At 36.8% G+C, this 19,770-nt stretch overlaps 3 protein-coding genes across 3 annotated transcripts; all 3 read right to left on the minus strand.

Moving 5' to 3' along the window:
• Positions 1-419: 419 nt before the first annotated feature.
• LOC309703034 (uncharacterized protein) lies at positions 420-4,727 on the minus strand (the record flags this gene model as incomplete). The annotated part of the gene is made up of 6 exons (XM_082527741.1): positions 420-1,121; positions 1,231-1,274; positions 1,363-1,479; positions 1,601-2,301; positions 2,424-2,495; positions 4,651-4,727. The coding sequence occupies 6 exons, from the start codon at positions 4,725-4,727 to the stop codon at positions 1,005-1,007; spliced, it is 1,128 nt and encodes a 375-aa protein (XP_082383867.1). The 3' UTR covers positions 420-1,004.
• A 4,585-nt stretch (positions 4,728-9,312) lies between these two features.
• Positions 9,313-11,427, minus strand: LOC309704069 (immunoglobulin kappa light chain-like). The gene is made up of 5 exons (XM_082529013.1): positions 10,970-11,427; positions 10,151-10,852; positions 9,931-10,053; positions 9,794-9,837; positions 9,313-9,707 (listed from the first exon to the last, which is right to left on the minus strand). Exons 1-5 carry the CDS (start codon positions 11,067-11,069, stop codon positions 9,621-9,623), a joined length of 1,056 nt encoding a protein of 351 aa, XP_082385139.1. The 5' UTR covers positions 11,070-11,427; the 3' UTR covers positions 9,313-9,620.
• A 4,302-nt stretch (positions 11,428-15,729) lies between these two features.
• Positions 15,730-16,834, minus strand: LOC309703035 (uncharacterized protein; the record flags this gene model as incomplete). The annotated part of the gene is made up of 4 exons (XM_082527742.1): positions 16,319-16,834; positions 16,108-16,233; positions 15,981-16,021; positions 15,730-15,849 (listed from the first exon to the last, which is right to left on the minus strand). Exons 1-4 carry the CDS (start codon positions 16,692-16,694, stop codon positions 15,730-15,732), a joined length of 663 nt encoding a protein of 220 aa, XP_082383868.1. The 5' UTR covers positions 16,695-16,834.
• Between the last annotated feature and the right edge of the window lie 2,936 nt (positions 16,835-19,770).

Consider the following 19,770-nt stretch of genomic DNA (forward strand, 5'->3'; position numbering starts at 1 on the left):
AGGCAGATGTGGATGAGATGATAAATCCTGACTGTCGTCGTTTTATAATAATCATTTAACATTTTAAAACCAGCTGTAAGGTCAGTTTTAAAATAAAGCCATTCAGATAGTTGCAAATAAAATAAAGATGGTATAAAAACAGAACATTTATTGTGAAACAAATTCCACACATTATTCAAAATCAATTTTGAACTTTTCATAATGTTCTTCTGTAAAAATAACATCCTCAGATGTTGGTATACCGTTTATTTATTCTATTCTAATTTTAATGTTACGATCTATAATAGAATGATCAAAATCAGTGATAAAACTAACAAAACCTCCAAATACTTAAGTATTTTTTTGTCAAATATTATAATACTCATACTTATACAAATATTATCATTATTATTATAATAAGTATAAAACTTGTGGAAATCAACAACTTAATGTCGGTTGCTCAGATCGACACTTTAATAGAAACTGTTTGTCTTTGACATTAACTGTAATGATATTCTGTACAACTTGATACAACTCTAACTGAACACTCAAAGCACTTTACACAACTTGCCTTATTCACACATTTACACAATGTAAATGATTTCTATTTAACATTCACACACATTCATACTTCAGTGAATGCATTGGGGAGCAACTTGGCATTAGTATCTTGCCCAAGAGTATTTGTTACATATATTTATGTATGTAGCAAATACTGGATATTGACATAACAAATTTCATATTAAAATGATACCGTTTTAGTATGTCAATAATTTATCAGCCAATTAGGAAATATAGACTCTGTGAATAAAAAAAGAAAACAAGCATTTAATGTTTGGACATTCAGCAAATATTGCGATGTTATAATCAACTTTTCAGTTGTAATTTATATTAGCAATAAATGAGAAAAAGAAGAGAAATACAGCAACCAATGTACTTTTAAACTAGTCATATTTGAGACAAAATTACACATGATACTGCTACGCTTAAGCCCTATTACACAGAAGTAAACATGTAAAGTTTTATTATTTGATACTAGAATACAGACATTTATCCTCTGGATTCTCTCTTTTTCTTGTAGATCTGCTGGTCTTTTTTACCCTCAAAGCAGCATAATGAAGGGTTTCTTCAGGTTCACAATTCTGATAATGAAATAAATCCACAAATCACAATATGGCACATGTTATAAAATTTTAAAAATGACAGATATTTGTCATAATAACAAAATGATTTAGAATTGTATTATTCTACCTCTGTGTTTGTTATAGAGGAAGCTGAAAATTTTGCATTAGACCCTGAAACAAACAGACAGACACACAAATCATATTTCAACCATACTGGATGGTAATTTTATATAAATAGTATATGAACAGCAACATTTACCTGTACACTGCCATCTGCTTATACCATAAATTAAGAAAGCCAGTATAAAGATCAGGATTGTGGTGAATGCCAAGGCAGCAATTAAGAAATACACAGAGAGAAGAAAAGTCTCCTGAGCTGCAGTAACAAATATGACAATAAGATATTATGTTAGCAGCTTTTCCAATTTGTAATAACATTTTAATTGTAAACAGAACTATTCATCAGTAAAAGAAATGTGTGCTAAGCTTCTACTCACACCCAAAATCCAGCTCGGTCCCATTTCCAAAAAGCATGTATCCACACGAGGCAACAGCACAGTAGTAGATCCCAGCATGAGAAACATCCAGGTTCTTCATTGGCAGGCTGTACACACAGGTGTTTGTGTGTGTCTTTGGTTTCCTCTCACACTCATCATTCCTGCCTCCATGGCTGTAAATGAGTCCTGAATGAGGCTCTTCAGAGTCTTTGAACCAGTAAACACTGTGTTCTTCATCACAGGTCCCAGTGTGTACTGTACAGTTCAGAGTCACAGAGCCTCCTGGTTGGATGGTCTTAGATGCAGACTGCTGAATTAAAGGCCGGCTGTTCAAACCTGAACCTTTAACACTCACAGTGATTCCTTCTGCAAATTCAAAACTTACCGAAAAGCTACTCGCGCAGAAATAGGTAGCTGAGTCCGAAACTTGAAGATTTTTTATCATCAAATGGTTTTGAGCTTTTTCAGTAGACAGTGTGAAGCGTGGATTGTTCTCACATTCATCATAGAAAGTGCCATTTTTATCATACGAATAGAAGCTAGAAATGAGTCTTGGCTTCTCTCCCAGTGTTTGCTTATACCAGTAAAACCTTGCTACCACTTCACCTTCATAGAAACACTGCAAAGTTACACTCTCCCCGACATTAGTGGATATAAAAACTCTGTCTTGACGAACAGACGGAGTTGATGACTCTTCGGAGCTGAAATGATAGAAGGAAAGAAACAAAACAAAGAAAACTGATTTAAAAAAAGTAGAACTCATGTCACTGAGTGACCTTAATCTCTAAAAGATAAAAGTTACTGAGGAAAAAACACAACTCACTCATTTCCCCAAAGAACAACAGCATCAAATAGAAAACAGATGGTGGAGATATCATCATGTTCAAATCCGTGACTTGAATGGAAAGAATCTTTCTGTTCATAGTGTCTTCAGGGGCAAGACTGTATTTGATTGGTTGATTTAAAGTCACACTGTATGCAAGGAAACAGCTTCACATTCACAGCATAGTGTCAAAACGTGATGAGAGATTCACATGGAGAACAAAGTGGCTCTTGAACTTTCCACTGAACTTCAAGTTATTGAAATTTAACTGACCACTCAGTCTTACTCGGATTGCACTTCACGGATCTTACTGATCTAAATATTATTTTTTAATATCTAGTCTAGTACAGGAAAATGTAGCAACTTCAACTTAGTGTAAGTGTTGTTTGTACAACAAATAGCTCAGTGGTGAAGGACACTGCTGGCAGTACCAATTTCCTTCGCCACTGCCTGAACTTATAATCTTTACCCTTTTCTGTGTGCATGTTCTTACATGTTGTTATTGACATTTTTTTGTAACTAGTTCAAATCAAGAGAGGAGGTTCATTGGGGAAAAAATGCATATTAAACAAAAAACACCTTGGATCAAATAAGAGCATAAGGAAACTTTCAGATAAGCATGTCTGAAGTGACTTTGGATTTGCACTAGTGGCTAAAAATAATGTATTTCTATCACCATCTTTACTATATAAGAAAGTGATCAATTCGCCACTTTTACATGTAACCTACATATCAAGGAAGTGTACAGTTTCTTTATTCTATTCATAAGTAAACTGAAGGTTATTTTTAAATGCATTTAAGAGATTTAGAATTTTTTTTCAGTTATTCATTTCCTTGAAAAATGCAAAATATTTCACGCTTTAACCTGCAATATTTTGTGTATCTTAAAACCAGCTTATTTTTAACAGGGTTAAAAATAAATCCATACTGGTTCCAGCAATATAAATCATATTTATCCACAGTTATTCATGATGACCAATTTTATCAATGTTTTTTTCCGATCTTTGATGCATTTGTCAAATATTATATTAATTGACATTACTCTAAAACAGTGAGTATAGTACTGCTAGATGTTAGGAGATGAGTCAAAGAAAGAAATTAGAACGAAGAACTGAAGAAGTGCCATTTGGGAAATGTCACTGTATGATCCTGTGGTTTTTTCTTTGTGCTATTTACTACACTGTAAAAAAAATATATATAATATAAAAATATAAAAGTATTTTACTGTGTATTTTACAGTTTTGTACTGTTTTTTTTTAGAATATCATTAAAATTACATAAAGAAACTGTGATTTTACATTTCAAATGTAAATTAACATAAAATCAAAAAACAATTTTCTTGTTTTTTAAATGTATTTGTCTGTACATATGCATATTTAGATTGTTAAAATACATTCACGAATGTATCATAATTTCACAAATATTTGTCCGTTATTTCAAAGATTGAAGTGTTAAATTCAAATGAAATGCTATGGAAAAATATATAACATGATTCTAACTGATGATTACATGATTGTAACTTTTGTTACATCAAATAATAATTATTATTATTATTGTTATTTAGGGCGATCGTGGCTCAAGAGTTGGCAGTTCATCTTGTAATCAGAAGGTTGCTGGTTCGAGCCCCGGCTCGGACACTCTTGGTCGTTGCGTCCTTGGTCAAGACACTTCACCTACCACCTACTAGTGATGGCCAGAGGGGCCGATGGTGCGATATGGCAGCCTCGCCTCTGTCAGTCTGTCCCAGGGCATGCAATCCATTATTATTTAAACCAACTGTTAACTGTATATTTCTGTACATTTAAGTATTATTATTCATATTGCCACATTCATTGACTTTGTTTATAGGTAATTTCATTGTTTAATCAGATTAAAATGTTCCTAATTTAATGTTTAAAAGCACTTGAAAAAGGCAAAATCCCATGTAAAATTAGGGCAACAAACTGTATTGTCATTTCTGAAAATAATCATATTTTTATGAGAAAGTTATTTTCTGTTATTTTCTGGTATTATTTTGGCGCCCCAGCTGCCGGAATATTACTGTTTTTCTAGGATTTTTTTTTTTTTACAGTGTAGTGTAGATCTGCAGAACCAGCACCCCAATGCAACATGCCTGTGTCGGCTCTCTGTTTAAAACATCCCATCCTCTGACCCTATGAGTACTAGCCAAGGCAATGCAGAGTTCAGATGGAACTGGTGTGGGTGAGAGGACTCGCCCAGTTCTCACTGCCTAGAAGTCCAGGTGTGTCTTCCCTGTTTCATCTGATAAGCCACACCGTTAGCAGGAACTCCCCTCTCAGTCATGGTCCTTGGAATTTCTGGGCTGATTTTAGAGGCCTGGATTTGTATGGCCATGGGACTGTTATTTTTAAAGGGCTGGTGTAGGATTCATAAGATTCACATTTTTACTTTTACTTGGAGCAAGCTTGGAGGAGAGAGCACTAGAGAGCACATCGTTCAATGTTAAACAAAATAATCTAACAGGAAAGCAGGACTTTGTGGATATTCAGCCCTTCAGGAATACAGTGGGATCCCAAATCTTCACATAGTTGGGAAAGGCTGCGAGAAGCTTGGGAAGCTGCAATCCACCATGTAAGCAATGAAAGTACAAATTCTTCTCAGAAATACAATCCAAAACACCAATGATGATGATGAGCAGAGCCAAAGTCCAATTTGGAAATCCAACATCTGGGCAGCGAATGATCCCACTGGCATCTCTGCTGGAATTTCCAACTGCTCATCTTACAGAAGGCGCAGGGAGCCGTTCAAGAATGTCTATGGGTGCTTTAATGTATGCTCTGTCAAGAGCCCACACACCTCTCCCCCTTATCTAGACAGACAATCATGTTGTTTACATGAAATCTTCTGCTGTCCAGCCAAACCCTATCATTCTCTCTCTATTTCCCCACATACATGTTTTAAAACAAAGTTTAAACTTGAAAATCGTTTCATCCCTTTTTTCATCACTACTTCAATTAGATTTGTCTTTAGCACATTCTCACATGAACATTCATTTTAGCATAATTCCTTTTCAACTAAATCACAGAGGAATTCATTCTATTACTTTTTCTCCTTACAACTCTGTTTGACTTCAACCTCTCTTGATGCCACCTTTGATTTGTATTCAAAGTGTAGTCGCCTTCACTGTTCAGGGTCATTTACCTTGTTGTAGTAAAGCTGTCCCTCTGCAGCATGAAATAATTGTGTACATGGGGAAATGACAGTTTGTGCTTTAGATTATAAGGAGAGAAAAAAAGATTTCTAAAAACTGTGTTGATATGTAATACACAACATAACACACAAAAAGAAAGACGGCATGGTGAAAGATGTTTTATGCTGCATTTGAACTCACAACTATCAACATACAAGAGAGAACAGAGTGTGTCAAATCTGCCATTAAGCCAATAGACAGTACAAAATTTTGAAAATCTGAATAGAGACACAGCACACAACTGAGCCAGTCGCTTTGAAGTATGAATGGTCTTTTAGTCGGTGAAAAAGAAGTAAAATGGCAGACGCCAATAACATATACTGGGACTGTTGCAAATCCCAGCCCAGTCACTTTCTATCCCACCTTCAATGAGTCTGTCAGTTTCATTTCAGTGTGCTTTACTGATCTTCGTGCAGTCACTGGTTATTGGTGGGATTGTTGCACTGCAGCAATTCGTGGATATTTGGATGTTAGTCTGTTCTTCTTATTCAATACTGACATTATTACTGTAGTGCAATATTTTTTTGGACCACTTTCTGTGAGTCAGTCAGCTTCTATTCTGTGTGCTTTACATTTATGTGCTCTTCTTCTTCCCCATCCTCATCTCACTCTGGTCCCTCAGAGAGCTACCCAAGCCTTCATCTTTATATCTGAGATGACAGCATAGCTACAGTCTTTCAGTTGTGGTGAGAATGTTAATGGAAGCCAACATCTGGAGTTTACTTCCCAGCCAAATGCCATTCTGTTTGTAGGTATTGGCTATAGCTATTATTAATGGACTACACTTAATTGTGAACAACAACAACAATGATAATAATAGTAATAATGATGTGGGAAGTATTTGCAAATCCCAAACACAGATTTCCCACAGCTGTTTTAAATGCACAGACTAGATAACTATAAGCAAACAGTTTGTTTTCTCTAACTAATGTTGAACTAGTGATGGTAAATTTGATTCTTTTTACTGAATCGAGTTTTAATGAGTCACTCACCAAAGTGAATCGGGTTTTTTGAGTCATTTGATTCACTGAAAATCATTCATCTTAGCAGTGGGATTTACAGAGAGTGCAAAAAATTTACATTTTCACTCAAACTTAATTTGTTTCTCTTTTCATGTAAATCCCACTGCTAAGATGAATGATTCTTAAAAAAAAACCCAACTATTTTATAGAGCAAAAAAGAGCAAAAACATTTCTAAAATTAAGCAATTTCCTATCAAAATTGCTTAATAAACATTTATTTTGTTTATTTTTATTTTATTAGTATTTTCCTTAAATGTGTTAAATATATATTTTCTCATCTAAATGTCCACTGAGCTGTGAGCCAGGGGACGGTAATGCGCCTTAACATTGGTTGCCAACCAAGAAGAAGAAGACGCTGTGAGCCAGGAGGGAGGGGGTGAGTGAGTGAGTGATTTGTTCGTTCGCTCTATGATTCAGCACAGGAGGGAGGGGGTGAGCGAGTCCTGAGTGATTTGCTTATGCTTACGATTCAACACAGGAAGGGAGGGGGTTGTCACTACCCGATCCGTACCGGAAACCCGATCGGTACCCCGCATGCACGAAAGGTGTCTACTTCCGGTCGTAGCATTTTACGATAGTTATGGGTTAGAGTATCTGTTAAGACATTAAGAATAATAAGTATATCTTAAAATGTTTGCAATAATGAAGCATTTCAGTACAATGTAGACAAAAAACGAAAAATAAAAAGATACTTAAGGATCGGGACTCCCCGATCCTTACTGCGCATGTGCAAAGTCGGACCGTACAAATCGGGTCTACCCGATCCATACCGCGCATGTGCAGATGTTTTCTTCTTCTTCTGTTCGTTTAATGGCAGTTTACTCCCCAGTGTACGAGGATACTGCCACCTGCTGACCGAGCGAATGAACCCTATTTTAAACTGAATTGGCGTCATTACAAACGTGTGTTAAATTTGATTTAGTGATAGTCGAGTGTGTTTATGCTTGTCTGTTTGGAGAGGATTGACTGATGATGATGTCTGCTATCACTGTCAATTGTCAGTAAACACTTAATCCGGCTGATGAATCTTCACGTGACACATTCTTCTTATTTTACGGCGCTGTTGTTCAATCGGGGGACGCTCTCTGTTGAGGAGAAAAGCATGAATTTGTTTGTATACGGAGGTGTCCATTGTTTAAATGTCCCGGGCAGTCGAAAAGGAGGCAGAGCTGTTGACAAATGCTAGGAGCTAACTGGGCGCTAACCGTATCATTCAAATATATTAAATGTCGCAATGTTGGCAAAGAGAGGAAGTGACATAAGATTTGCGCATGCGGGGTACCAATCGGGTTTCCGGTACGGATCGGGTAGTGACAACGGTGAGTAGCTCAAATGTGCTGTTAGCATGTTAGCAGAGCGATGCTACTGTGAACCGAGGAGCTATTTTCTTGATGTGAGCTTCTACTCAGGGTTTTTTCTTCCAGTTCAGAGCAGAAATGCTTTTGTTAAGAAACTGGCTGTTGTGTGTCTCCCCCCCCCCACAATTTTAATTATAAGCTAGATATATTTCTACTAAGCGAATTAGTTTGCTAACCGAAACAGGGATGAGTCAGTGAGTCAGTTGGGCTTGTGAATCATGATTCACGAGTCAGTAAAGTGATTCTCGAGTATTGAACGATTCGTTCACGAATCGAACATCACTATGTTGAACTGATATTGGTTATTATAGATGGCAGTTAAAAAGGTTTTGTTCAATAAATCACAGCATTTATAGAATGTTCTCTCCAACTTTAGGTAAAATATAATTAAACTATTATGGTTGTTATGTTTTTATATCTTATGAAAAAACAGAACATGAAATTGTTTGAACATAAATGTTTTTCTCTAAAAATGGGCATAAATTAAAAGTACCAAAGAAAATCAGTCTTTCACCTTTCACCTTTCATCTCAGGCAGCGCTGTCATACAGCTCCTCTCCTGTCAATCTTTTACATTTCTACCATCATTTGTCCATAGTCAGATTTGTTGATGAAATCTCCGCTATATTCATAGTGATACATTCAAAATTGACTGTAATGACTGAGGTCAGCAGCTTTTTTCTTGTGGTTTGTGCATGTTCATTGTGCAAAAACCACTTGTCATTCAAGGTAAACTGATGGGACACCAGCATGCTAGGCAAGGTGGGAATGGCTCTGTTTCCAGTGTTTTTCGATCCATGATCTGTGCTTTGTGTTGCATTAGCATTAGCAACTGAGGCATCATCATAACAGATGAGTTTCTTCTTGCCAATCACCTTGGCCAACATGTCTGATGTAAAGAAGCTGGAGGGTAAAAAAGTTGTTAGTACCTCCTTTAGTATGTTAGCAAAGGAAGCTGAGCGTGATGGAGAGGGGATGGCTGGTCTGACTGTGTCCAGTTTAATAAAACAGACACGTTAGATTAGCATCTATGAGAATGTCTGAATGTAAAGTGTTTAACAAGCTTAATTTTTTATTTTGTCCCCTGTAGATTTTATCCATCACACACTGTTCAAACCATTTCATTCAGCTGATTTTGTTGTTATTTATATATTTTAATAAACTCAAAATCCAGGTCTGTGTTTCTGAGCTCATGAAAGCGGTCAGTGGTGGTCCACCTGTAATCATCATGCTTAGCTTTCTGTAAAAGTCACCACACACTAGGATTAATCATACATTTATTCATGTCAGACAGGGTATTTATACATTTTAATTGATCTGTAGCTCAAAATCTGTTGTATACATTTATGAGTCTTGTGAAGGCCTAGAATATAAACAGCATGTAAGGTTAAAGGCAGCTCTGAAGGCAAAAAGTTGTCTCCAACTGACAAGTGAGTGTATATCAGAAATCCACTTGTGTTCATTTTCTTTTGAAAGGTTTGTTTAATAATTTTTTGATGCAAAACTCTACAGTCATCACAGATGTTTGAAAACTTTACCATGATATACTTTAAAATGAGAAAGCATGATCTCTTGTTCTGTTAAACACAGATGAAACATTAGTTTTACTAATTTACACTGAAGTAAACACATTCACTCCAGGTGTCATCCCCCTGTCTTCCTGTGTTGTTGATCTTGTTCGCACTTTCATAGCCCTGGTAAAGAAAAGATGAAAATCACAAATGTGGTTAGTGGGGGAAAAACAACAACACAATTTCCCATCAATCCAAGAAGACATTACCGTTTCATTTGTCATGGTGAGATCTGAAAATCTTCTGTGAGATTCTGGAAAGCCAAAGAATAGATTTGATATCAAAGTAACATGAAATTCAGTGTATATGCATCTTGTATATATGCATACATTACAGCACAAGTTACCTGTGCAGAGACAGTGTTTTATCTTCTTCAAACTCATTGAGGAAATTAGAAATACAATCAGGATTGTATTGAATGCGACTGCTCCATGTAAGACATACGCCAAGAGAAGAGAGTCCAGCTTGTCTACATATTCAAACAGCAGGAGACATTACGGAGTTTTCAACTTTGTTAAAATATTGACTTCAAAGTGGGAGTAAAAACTTTTCTTAACTGTACTTACCCTTAAAGTCCAGCTTGGTCCCGTTTCCAAAAAGCATGTATCCACACGAGGCAACAGCACAGTAGTAGATCCCAGCATGAGAAACATCCAGGTTCTTCATTGGCAGGCTGTACACACAGGTGTTTGTGTGTGTCTTTGGTTTCCTCTCACACTCATCATTCCTGCCTCCATGGCTGTAAATGAGTCCTGAATGAGACTCTTCAGAGTCTCTGAACCAGTAAACACGGTGTTCTTCATCACAGGTCCCAGTGTGTACTGTACAGTTCAGAGTCACAGAGCCTCCTGGTTGGATGGTCTTAGATGCAGACTGCTGAATTAAAGGCCGGCTGTTCAAACCTGAACCTTTAACACTCACAGTGATTCCTTCTGCAAATTCAAAACTTACCGAAAAGCTACTCGCGCAGAAATAGGTAGCTGAGTCCGAAACTTGAAGATTTTTTATCGTCAAATGGTTTTGAGCTTTTTCAGTAGACAGTGTGAAGCGTGGATTGTTCTCACATTCATCATAAAAAGTGCCATTTTTATGATACGAATAGAAGCTAGAAATGAGTCTTGGCTTCTCGCCTAGGGTTTGCTTATACCAGTAAAACCTTGCTACCACTTCACCTTCATAGAAACACTGCAAAGTTACACTCTCCCCGACATTAGTGGATATAAAAACTCTGTCTTGACGAACAGATGAGAGTTGATGACTCTTCTGAGCTGAAATGATAGAAGGAAAAAAGCAAAGACAACTGATTTAGAAACACGTAGGAACATCACTGACAGTGACCTTGATCTCTAAAAGATAAACGTTACTGAGGAAAAAACACAACTCACCCATTTCCCCAAAGAACAAAAGCATCAAATAGAAAACAGATGGTGGAGATATCATCATGTTCAAATCCGTGACTTGAATGGAAAGAATCTTTCTGTTCATAGTGTCTTCAGGGGCAAGACTGTATTTGATTGGCTGATTTAAAGTCACACTGTATGCAAAGAAAGAGCTTCACATTCACAGCATAGTGTCAAAACGTGATGAGAGATACACATTGAGAACAAAGTGTGTGACCTGAGCGGCGCATAGTGCATGAAGGTTGCTAATGCTCTACATAATCAAGAAGAGTTTCAATCCTAGCAGAGGTGGGACCAAGTCATTGTTTTGCAAGTCTCAAGTAAGTCTCAAGTCTTTATCCTCAAGTCTCAAGTCAAGTCTCAAGTAATGTCAGGCAAGTCAGAGTCGAGTCTCAAGTCACTGGTGTAAAAGTCCAAGTAAAGTCACAAGTCTGACATTTTGAATTTCAAGTCCTTTCGAGTCTTTAAAAAAAACAACGAAAAAAAGCATGTTGCAGTTATATGCTAAATGTAAATATTAGACCATGTAATTTTTAAATCTGTGTTTTTCTCAACACATGACAAAATAGTGAACTTAGAAAATATACACAAATTGTGAAATTGCACCTCTTTAAAATGCAGCTCAATTAAACCTAGCTCCAAGAATAATTTTCACCGACAGTTCTGAGATAAGCTGCATGTTATTCTTGGATGCGGTTGTAGGACCGGCTTTAAAACCGCATGACAAAAATATCATACATAAATAAATGATATTTTTTTTAAAATATCATTTAAAAAAAAACTGCATCACCAACGTAGCCTGGAAAACATTTGCTAGTTAGATGAAGTCAGCTATCTCATCGTAGCATATTTATATGCATATTTATAATTATACGCTTCTTGGAGTGAGTGCATACACTCATGAAGTTTAGTAACTTCCGGTCACTGCAACAAGCCCAGGTACAGTTTACCGACGGATGGGTACAGGACCTTGAAATGCACCGTGTAGAACGAAAGACCATCGTACGTATCATAAGTTTACCAGTCTCACAAATCGTCGTCATAAATACACATTCCTTAACCGTTTATTAATAGGACCTTTGAGCTCAATGGTAATTAATTAGCAGTGGAAATAATTTCTGGTAGCATCACAGAAATGTAGCAGTGACAACAATATTGTATGCTGTAATCGTACTGGGCAATTAGTGATACAAAAAACCTGTTTTATCCTGTGAATAAAAGTATATGTTTTTGTCAATGTACCATAATAACAGAAGTGAAACGCAATATTGTGTCAGGATAATTTACTATTTATGCACAATAAACACAATAAATAAAGGAGCATAGCGCGACAATTTCTGTTCAGCGCCAGACTTGCTTGTAACCTATATCACCAATTATGTTAAGAAAAATGACGTATTAACAGAGGTGTGGACTCGAGTCACATGACTTGGACTCGAGTCAGACTCGAGTCATTAATTTTATGACTTTAGACTTGACTTGAAAAAATGTTCTAAGACTTGTGACTTGACTTGGACTTTTACACCAATGACTTGGGACTTGAATTGGACTTGAACCGGTTTACTTGAAAAGACTTGATATTTTACCCCAAATATAAAATTTAACATGCATATTATATAGAGATTGAAAATGTGACGTCATTCACGGGTAGAACCGCAAAGGATTCTGGGAACTCGTGGCAAGCGGTAGTAGCGCACGCAGGCTTTCAATTGAAATCAGTCACACAGCGATAAAAAGAAACACAAAAAATGGCAAGAAGCTGTTGTATTATTAACTGCAACAGCCGGTCGCATGACAGCCACGGGAAGCCGACGGGTAAAGAGATCGGTTGTTATCGGATTACGTCGTTGAGGAGAAATTGTTCAAGCCATGTTTCCGAAGTAACAAAGACGCGACGGATGGCCTGGATTGCAGCCATTCAAAGATCAAATATAACGTCCCAGAACACTCCAGCTCACAGGTTAGTCTGCTCCAAGCATTTACACGAAGGTCAGTGTTTTTTAGTAGTTAATACGTCATTTTCATAACATAATTAGTGATATAGGTTACAAGCAAGTCTGGCGCTGAACAGAAATTGTCGCGCTATGCTCCTTTATTTATTGTGCATAAATAGTGAATTGCCCTGACACAATATTGCGTTTCGCTTCTGTTATTATGGTACATTGACAAAAACATATACTTTTATTCACAGGATAAAACAGGTTTTTTGTATCACTAATTGCCCAGTACGATTACAGCATACAGTATTATTGTCACTGCTACATTTCTGTGATGGGTACCAGAAATTATTTCCACTACTAATTAATTACCGTTGAGCTCAAAGGTCCTATTAATAAACGGTTAAGGAATGTGTATTTATGACGACGATTTGTGAGACTGGTAAACTTATGATACGTACGATGGTCTTTCGTTCTACACGGTGCATTTCAAGGTCCTGCACCCATCTGTCGGTAAACTGTACCTGGGCTTGTTGCAGTGACCTGAAGTTACTAAACTTCATGAGTGTATGCACTCACTCCAAGAAGCGTATAATTATAAATATGCATATAAATATGCTACGATGAGATAGCTGACTTCATCTAACTAGCAAATGTTGTCCAGGCTACGTTGGTGATGCAGTTCTTTTTAATGTGTATGATATTTTTGTCATGCGATTTTAAAGCCGGTCCTACAACCGCATCCAAGAATAACATGCAGCTTATCACAGAACTGTCGGTGAAAATTATTCTTGGAGCTAGGTTTAATTGAGCTGCATTTTAAAGAGGTGCAATTTCACAATTTGTGTATATTTTCTAAGTTCACTATTTTGTCATATGTTGAGAAAAACACAGATTTTAAAATTACATGGTCTAATATTTACATTTAGCATATAACTGCAACATTCTTTTTTCTTTTTTTTTTTTTAAAGACTCGAAAGGACTTGAAATTCAAAGTTTCAGACTTGTGACTTGACTCGGACTTTTACACCAGTGACTTGAGACTCGACTCTGACTTACCTGACATTACTTGAGACTTGACTTGAGACTTGAGGATAAAGACTTGAGACTTACTTGAGACTTGCAAAACAATGACTTGGTCCCACCTCTGCGTATTAACTACAACAGCAGACTGACCTTCGTGTAAATGCTTGGAGCAGACTAACCTGTGAGCTGGAGTGTTCTGGGACGTTATATTTGGTCTTTAAATGGCTGCAATCCAGTCGCCTCTTTGTTACTTCGGAAACATGGCTCGAACAATTTCTCTTCAACGACGTAATCCGATAACAACCGATCTCTTTACCCGTCGGCTTCCCGTGGCTGTCATGCGACCGGCTATTGCAGTTAATAATACAACGGCTTCTTGACATTTTTGTGTTTCTTTTTATCGCTGTATAACTGATTTTAATTGAAAGCCTGCGTGCGCTAGTACCGCTTGCCACGAGTTCCCAGAATCCCAGAATATCAAGTCTTTTCAAGTAAACCGGTTCAAGTCCAATTCAAGTCCCAAGTCATTGGTGTAAAAGTCCAAGTCAAGTCACAAGTCTTAGAACATTTTTTCAAGTCAAGTCTAAAGTCATAAAATTAATGACTCGAGTCTGACTCGAGTCCAAGTCATGTGACTCGAGTCCACACCTCTGAATCCTAGTCTAGCATTAATGCTGACAGAACAAATGCGTACTGGGAGTTTTGTGGCATGTATTTCCATGGATGAGCAGCTCCTGCAGCAATGTTTAGTTGGCCCCATATTTGAATCCATATAGTGCATATAAAGCAATATCAAGTCCGAAATCTGAATGTTAATATGGTAAAAGTAATGAGAAAGATTGTAGAAGATTACAGTTCTAAAACACAATGTCAAAAATTTATTACATTCATGCTCTCAAACATTGTGTTTGGCAGCTTTATGAAAACAGTGTTAAATGGAATTTTTTTTTGTTAACTGTATTTTTACATTTCTTTTAATAATTCCACTTTTGAAATGTAAACAAAAACATCAAACAAGCAAAAACAGAGCAGAACAAAACTGCTCACCAGGCTTAATAGAATAAAATGCACATGTTCAATAGCTGATCACATACGACATGCACCAACGCCAATATAATCAGTGCCCAATGTAACCATGTAAAAAAAACAAATCCTAAATTTGGGAAGGTTCTATTTTCATCTATGTAAAAATACAGGTCATGTATAACAGTAATACCTTTAACTCGTCCATGAACTTTTGTAGTGAAAAATTATCATCCTTTTTAAATATATTTTCCAATGCAAATGGATTTAAGTCATGACTATGAAACACTGCCCGATGCAGATTCTCTGCACACATAACAGTACTTTATATTAGATTTTCTTAGTGTACAGAATGCGATCAGTCGATCTGGGCTCCTGCTGCTCTGACATTTACTGCTCTTTGTGAATATACATAACTGAATTTCACAAGATGTAAGCAGATGTTTCATGAGATGTTGTGGCTGATTTGTATCCTCTTGTCTTTTTTTTAGAAATTATAATGGAATAAGGGTGGAATTAAGTGAATGAATCTAAGCATCATCAGTTAAAAGTCATATTAACCTTCGCTACACTTGATGTGATCTAACTCTGACCTCCAGTCCAGCTTCAAAACTCTTACCTATGTTAAAAGCAAAAACTGTTTTGTATTTGGTAGAGACTGATACAGAGCTGGACTGCTCATCTTATGAACAGACAAACAAACAACAAACGCTTTAAAGACATCTAAAGTATTGATATAGATAAGAAACACGTCCACTTCTACTGCTTTATGCTTGAGTAGACACATTCAGCCTTGCTGTTGTTTCTCAGTCTTCTTGGTCTGTCAGCCTTGTGGTGCCTCAAAGCGGCATAATGGATGTTTTCTTCATTTTGAGCGACCTGATTATAAAATATCAAATGCAAAATTATTTAAAATTGCTCAAAATAAAATAAAAAAAATGAAAACAAACTGAGTCCAAAATGTTCTGGTTATGTTAACATTTTAACGTTAACCCCCCCAAAAAAATTACCTGTGCGACTGCTGAAGAAACAGGAATTCTTGAACGAGACTCTGAAGAAAAACAAATAAAATGTTCTTACTGTAAAGCTGTGTCAGTACTGATTAGATAATGTCAATAACAATAAAGGTTGCAGTACCTGCGTGTTTAGTGCTGTTTCTCTTGTGGGTCACATACAATATGAAAGCCATTAAAAGACTCAGAAGTGTGGTGAATGCCAACGCTCCACTCAAGAAATACACAAAGACACAACAGTTCCTCTCATCTGTGGACAGACACCAGGAAATATTATAGATCCTGTAGCTTGCTGCTATGTAAGATTGTAATATATAAACAAAACAGTTACTCACACTCCAGCTTGGTCCCGTTTCCAAACAGTATGTGTCCACATGAGGCGACAGCACAGTAGTAGGTCCCAGCATGAGTCGTATTCAGGCTCTTCATTGGCAGGTTGTAGACACAGGTGTGTGTCTGTGTGTTGGGTTTCCTCTCACACTGATCATTCCTGCCTCCATGGGTGTAAATGATTCTTGGGAAAGAATCTTCAGAGTCTCTGAACCAGTAAACACTGTGTTCTTCATCACAGGTCCCAGTGTGTACTGTACAGTTCAGAGTCACAGAGCCTCCTGGTTGGATGGTCTCAGATGCTGACTGCTGCACTAAAGTTGGGATGTTCGACCCTGAACCTTTTACATCAATGACAGTACCCTCTGCAAATGCAAACATGTACCCATAGCTGCTTGCACAATAGTAAGTAGCGGAGTCTGAAATGTCCAGATCTTCTATCTTTAAGTCAATGTTGCCTTTTTCAGTATTCACTGTGAATTGTGGATCAGTGTTGAATTCATCATGAAGCGTGGGTTGGGTGTCCACTTTGTTGAGAACAAATGAGGAAATGAGCTTTGACTCCTTTCCCAAATGTAACTTATACCAGTAAAACCTTGCCACATCGTTACCTTCATAGAAACAGTACTCATAGGGTCAGAGGATGGGATGTTTTAAACAGAGAGCCGACACAGGCATGTTGCATTGGGGTGCTGGTTCTGCAGATCTACACTACACTGTAAAAAAAAAAAAAATCCTAGAAAAACAGTAATATTCCGGCAGCTGGGGCGCCAAAATAATACCAGAAAATAACAGAAAATAACTTTCTCATAAAAATATGATTATTTTCAGAAATGACAATACAGTTTGTTGCCCTAATTTTACATGGGATTTTGCCTTTTTCAAGTGCTTTTAAACATTAAATTAGGAACATTTTAATCTGATTAAACAATGAAATTACCTATAAACAAGGTCAATGAATGTGGCAATATGAATAATAATACTTAAATGTACAGAAATATACAGTTAACAGTTGGTTTAAATAATAATGGATTGCATGCCCTGGGACAGACTGACAGAGGCGAGGCTGCCATATCGCACCATCGGCCCCTCTGGCCATCACTAGTAGGCGGTAGGTGAAGTGTCTTGACCAAGGACGCAACGACCGAGAGTGTCTCAGCCGGGGCTCGAACCGGCAACCTTTGATTACAAGGCGAACTGCTAACTCTTGAGCCACAATCGCCCTAAATAGCAATAATAGTAATAATTATTTGATGTCAACAAAGTGTATAGGAATCATGTTATATATTTTTCCATAGCATAACATTTGAATTTAACAGTTCAATCCTTCACATAACGGACAAATATTTGTGCAATCATGATACATTTGTGAATGTATTTTAACAATCTAAATATGCATATGTACAGACAGATACATTTAAAAAACAAGAAAATTATGTTTTATTACATTACAGTGATTTTACGTTAATTTACATTTGAAATGTGAAATCACAGTCTATTGATGTAAATTTAATGATAATCTAGAAGAACAGAACAAAACTGTAAAATACACAGTAAAATACTTTTATATTAGGACTTTTTCTCACAGTGTAGGAACAACAAGTAAGCCTGCAGTGCGAGTGTGAAGTTCTCTAATAGTGTATTATGGTACTATGAGGTCATTAAGATAAGATGGGGCCTGATTGTTTAAGACCTTGTATGTGAGGAGCAGGATTTTTAATTCAATTGTGGATTTAACAGGAAGCCAATGAAGGAAAGCAAATATAAGAGAAATATGCTCTCATGATAGCTTTTATATTTTGCAACATTTTTTGTTGCATTTTTTATGTTGCCTGAAATGCAATGGGGTTTTTTGAGCATCTATGAAAGTAAAAGCCTTACGTCCTGTAAAACCACAATACTTGCCACACTGAAAGAAAAAGAACAATGTATAGGGGGTCAGCAGATCTCCGAGTGATAAACAAATCTGCATATTGCCAAAATTGCCATATCTGCAAATGAGCTACAGTATATCAACAGAACTACAGAACAGAACAGAACTTTTCAGAGACATAATAGTCACAAAGCCTGAACAACATTTACAACACAATATCAACAAAGAAAGATGTTAAAAACAGAATTTAAGGTAAAAAAAATAAAAAATAAAAAATAAAGGAATATCAGCAGAAGGCCTGATTGACCAGGAAAGGTTTTAACTTTTTTTAAAAGACTCCACATCTAAACTGAGCTGGAGTGGTAAACTAAAAAGTGACATGGTTCACATTGTATGTTTCATGCATTTCATGCCTTTTTGTAATATTATGTTCTAGTTTGTATAATTTGGCTTTTGTTAGTTCTGTCGGAGTTCTCTGTTTTCCTATTTAGTTCTTGTCTGTCTAGGTTCCTCCCATGTCTTTGTCTTCCCTACTATGTTGGTTATGGTGTCTTCAGTATGAGAGTCTGTCAAGTCCCCTGTGTTTTTCGTCTGTGCGTTTCCTGTTGCACTTTCACAGACTTGTTTTATGTTCAATGTGTTCAGTTTGCTTCCTCCTGTCTTGTCATTGTGTTTGTTCGTCCCAGCTGTGTTTCCCGTGTGTTTCCTTTTCCCTTGTCACCCACATGTGTATTTATTAGGGGTGGGTTAATGTATCGAATTAATTAGATACATTAAAAAAATGTATCAAATTAATTAGATACTTTGTAATTAATTAATCTTGATTAACCACACAAAAATTTTGCCCCAAAGCACAAATGTTTTTTTTTTTTAATTTAAAAGGGTTTTGGTCGGCGACAGAATCAAATAATTTACATGGACATGAATATTGTAAAATCCAGCTCTTTTAATATCTGAAAAAAAAAAGCATTTAAACTGCATTTTGATTTGAAACAGAGAAACAGTGAAAGAGAGAGAGTATGAGTGAGAGTATACAAAAGGATAACAAACGTAAACAGAAGTTTTCCCAACCCTACTAATGAATGCTATTGTCATGGTCCTGAGGCTGTCGACTCAGTGTTTTGTGTTTCTTTATGCTATTGTTTATTCTGATTAGATATTCCATTATGATTCGCCATTTGTTAGGTTTCTGCTCTGTGCCTGCCCTGGTCCTAACTTCCCCTGTTTCCCCTGTCTGTCCATGTTGTCATTATGTCTGCTTATGAGTCTGCGTCTGTTAAGTTCTGTGTCTCGTCTAGGTCTCTGTGTCTGTCGTATGCTTCCTGTTTTATTTTGTAGGCCTGTGTCTTATGTCAGTGCGTTCAGCTTTGTGCTCTCCCTGTCTTGTCATCTGTGTCAGCCGTGTCTCCCAGCTGCTTCCTCTTCGCTCCGTTCACCTCTTGTATTTAGTGTCTGCATCTCCCCCTACTCATTGTTGCGTCGTACCCTCACCTTAACTGTGTGTTCCGTCTGCTCGCCTGCCTGTTTAGTTCATTTCTGTATTCCCAATTATAATTTATTTCTACTCAGATTTTACATTTTTTG

The sequence above is a fragment of the Aulonocara stuartgranti genome (genome assembly GCF_965226115.1).
Source record: "Aulonocara stuartgranti genome assembly, chromosome: 3".
In the NCBI taxonomy this organism is placed as follows: Eukaryota; Metazoa; Chordata; class Actinopteri; order Cichliformes; family Cichlidae; genus Aulonocara; species Aulonocara stuartgranti.

Bases quoted from the DNA above. Each gene is read 5' to 3' on its own strand.
- LOC309704069 (XM_082529013.1), bottom strand. From the start codon at position 11,069: ATGAACAGAAAGATTCTTTCCATTCAAGTCACGGATTTGAACATGATG. The intron at 10,853-10,969 runs GTGAGTTGTGTT...CTATCATTTCAG, and splicing joins TTTGTTCTTTGGGGAAATGG to CTCAGAAGAGTCATCAACTC. The intron at 9,708-9,793 runs GTAATGTCTTCT...TTTCTTTACCAG, and splicing joins TCACCATGACAAATGAAACG to GGCTATGAAAGTGCGAACAA.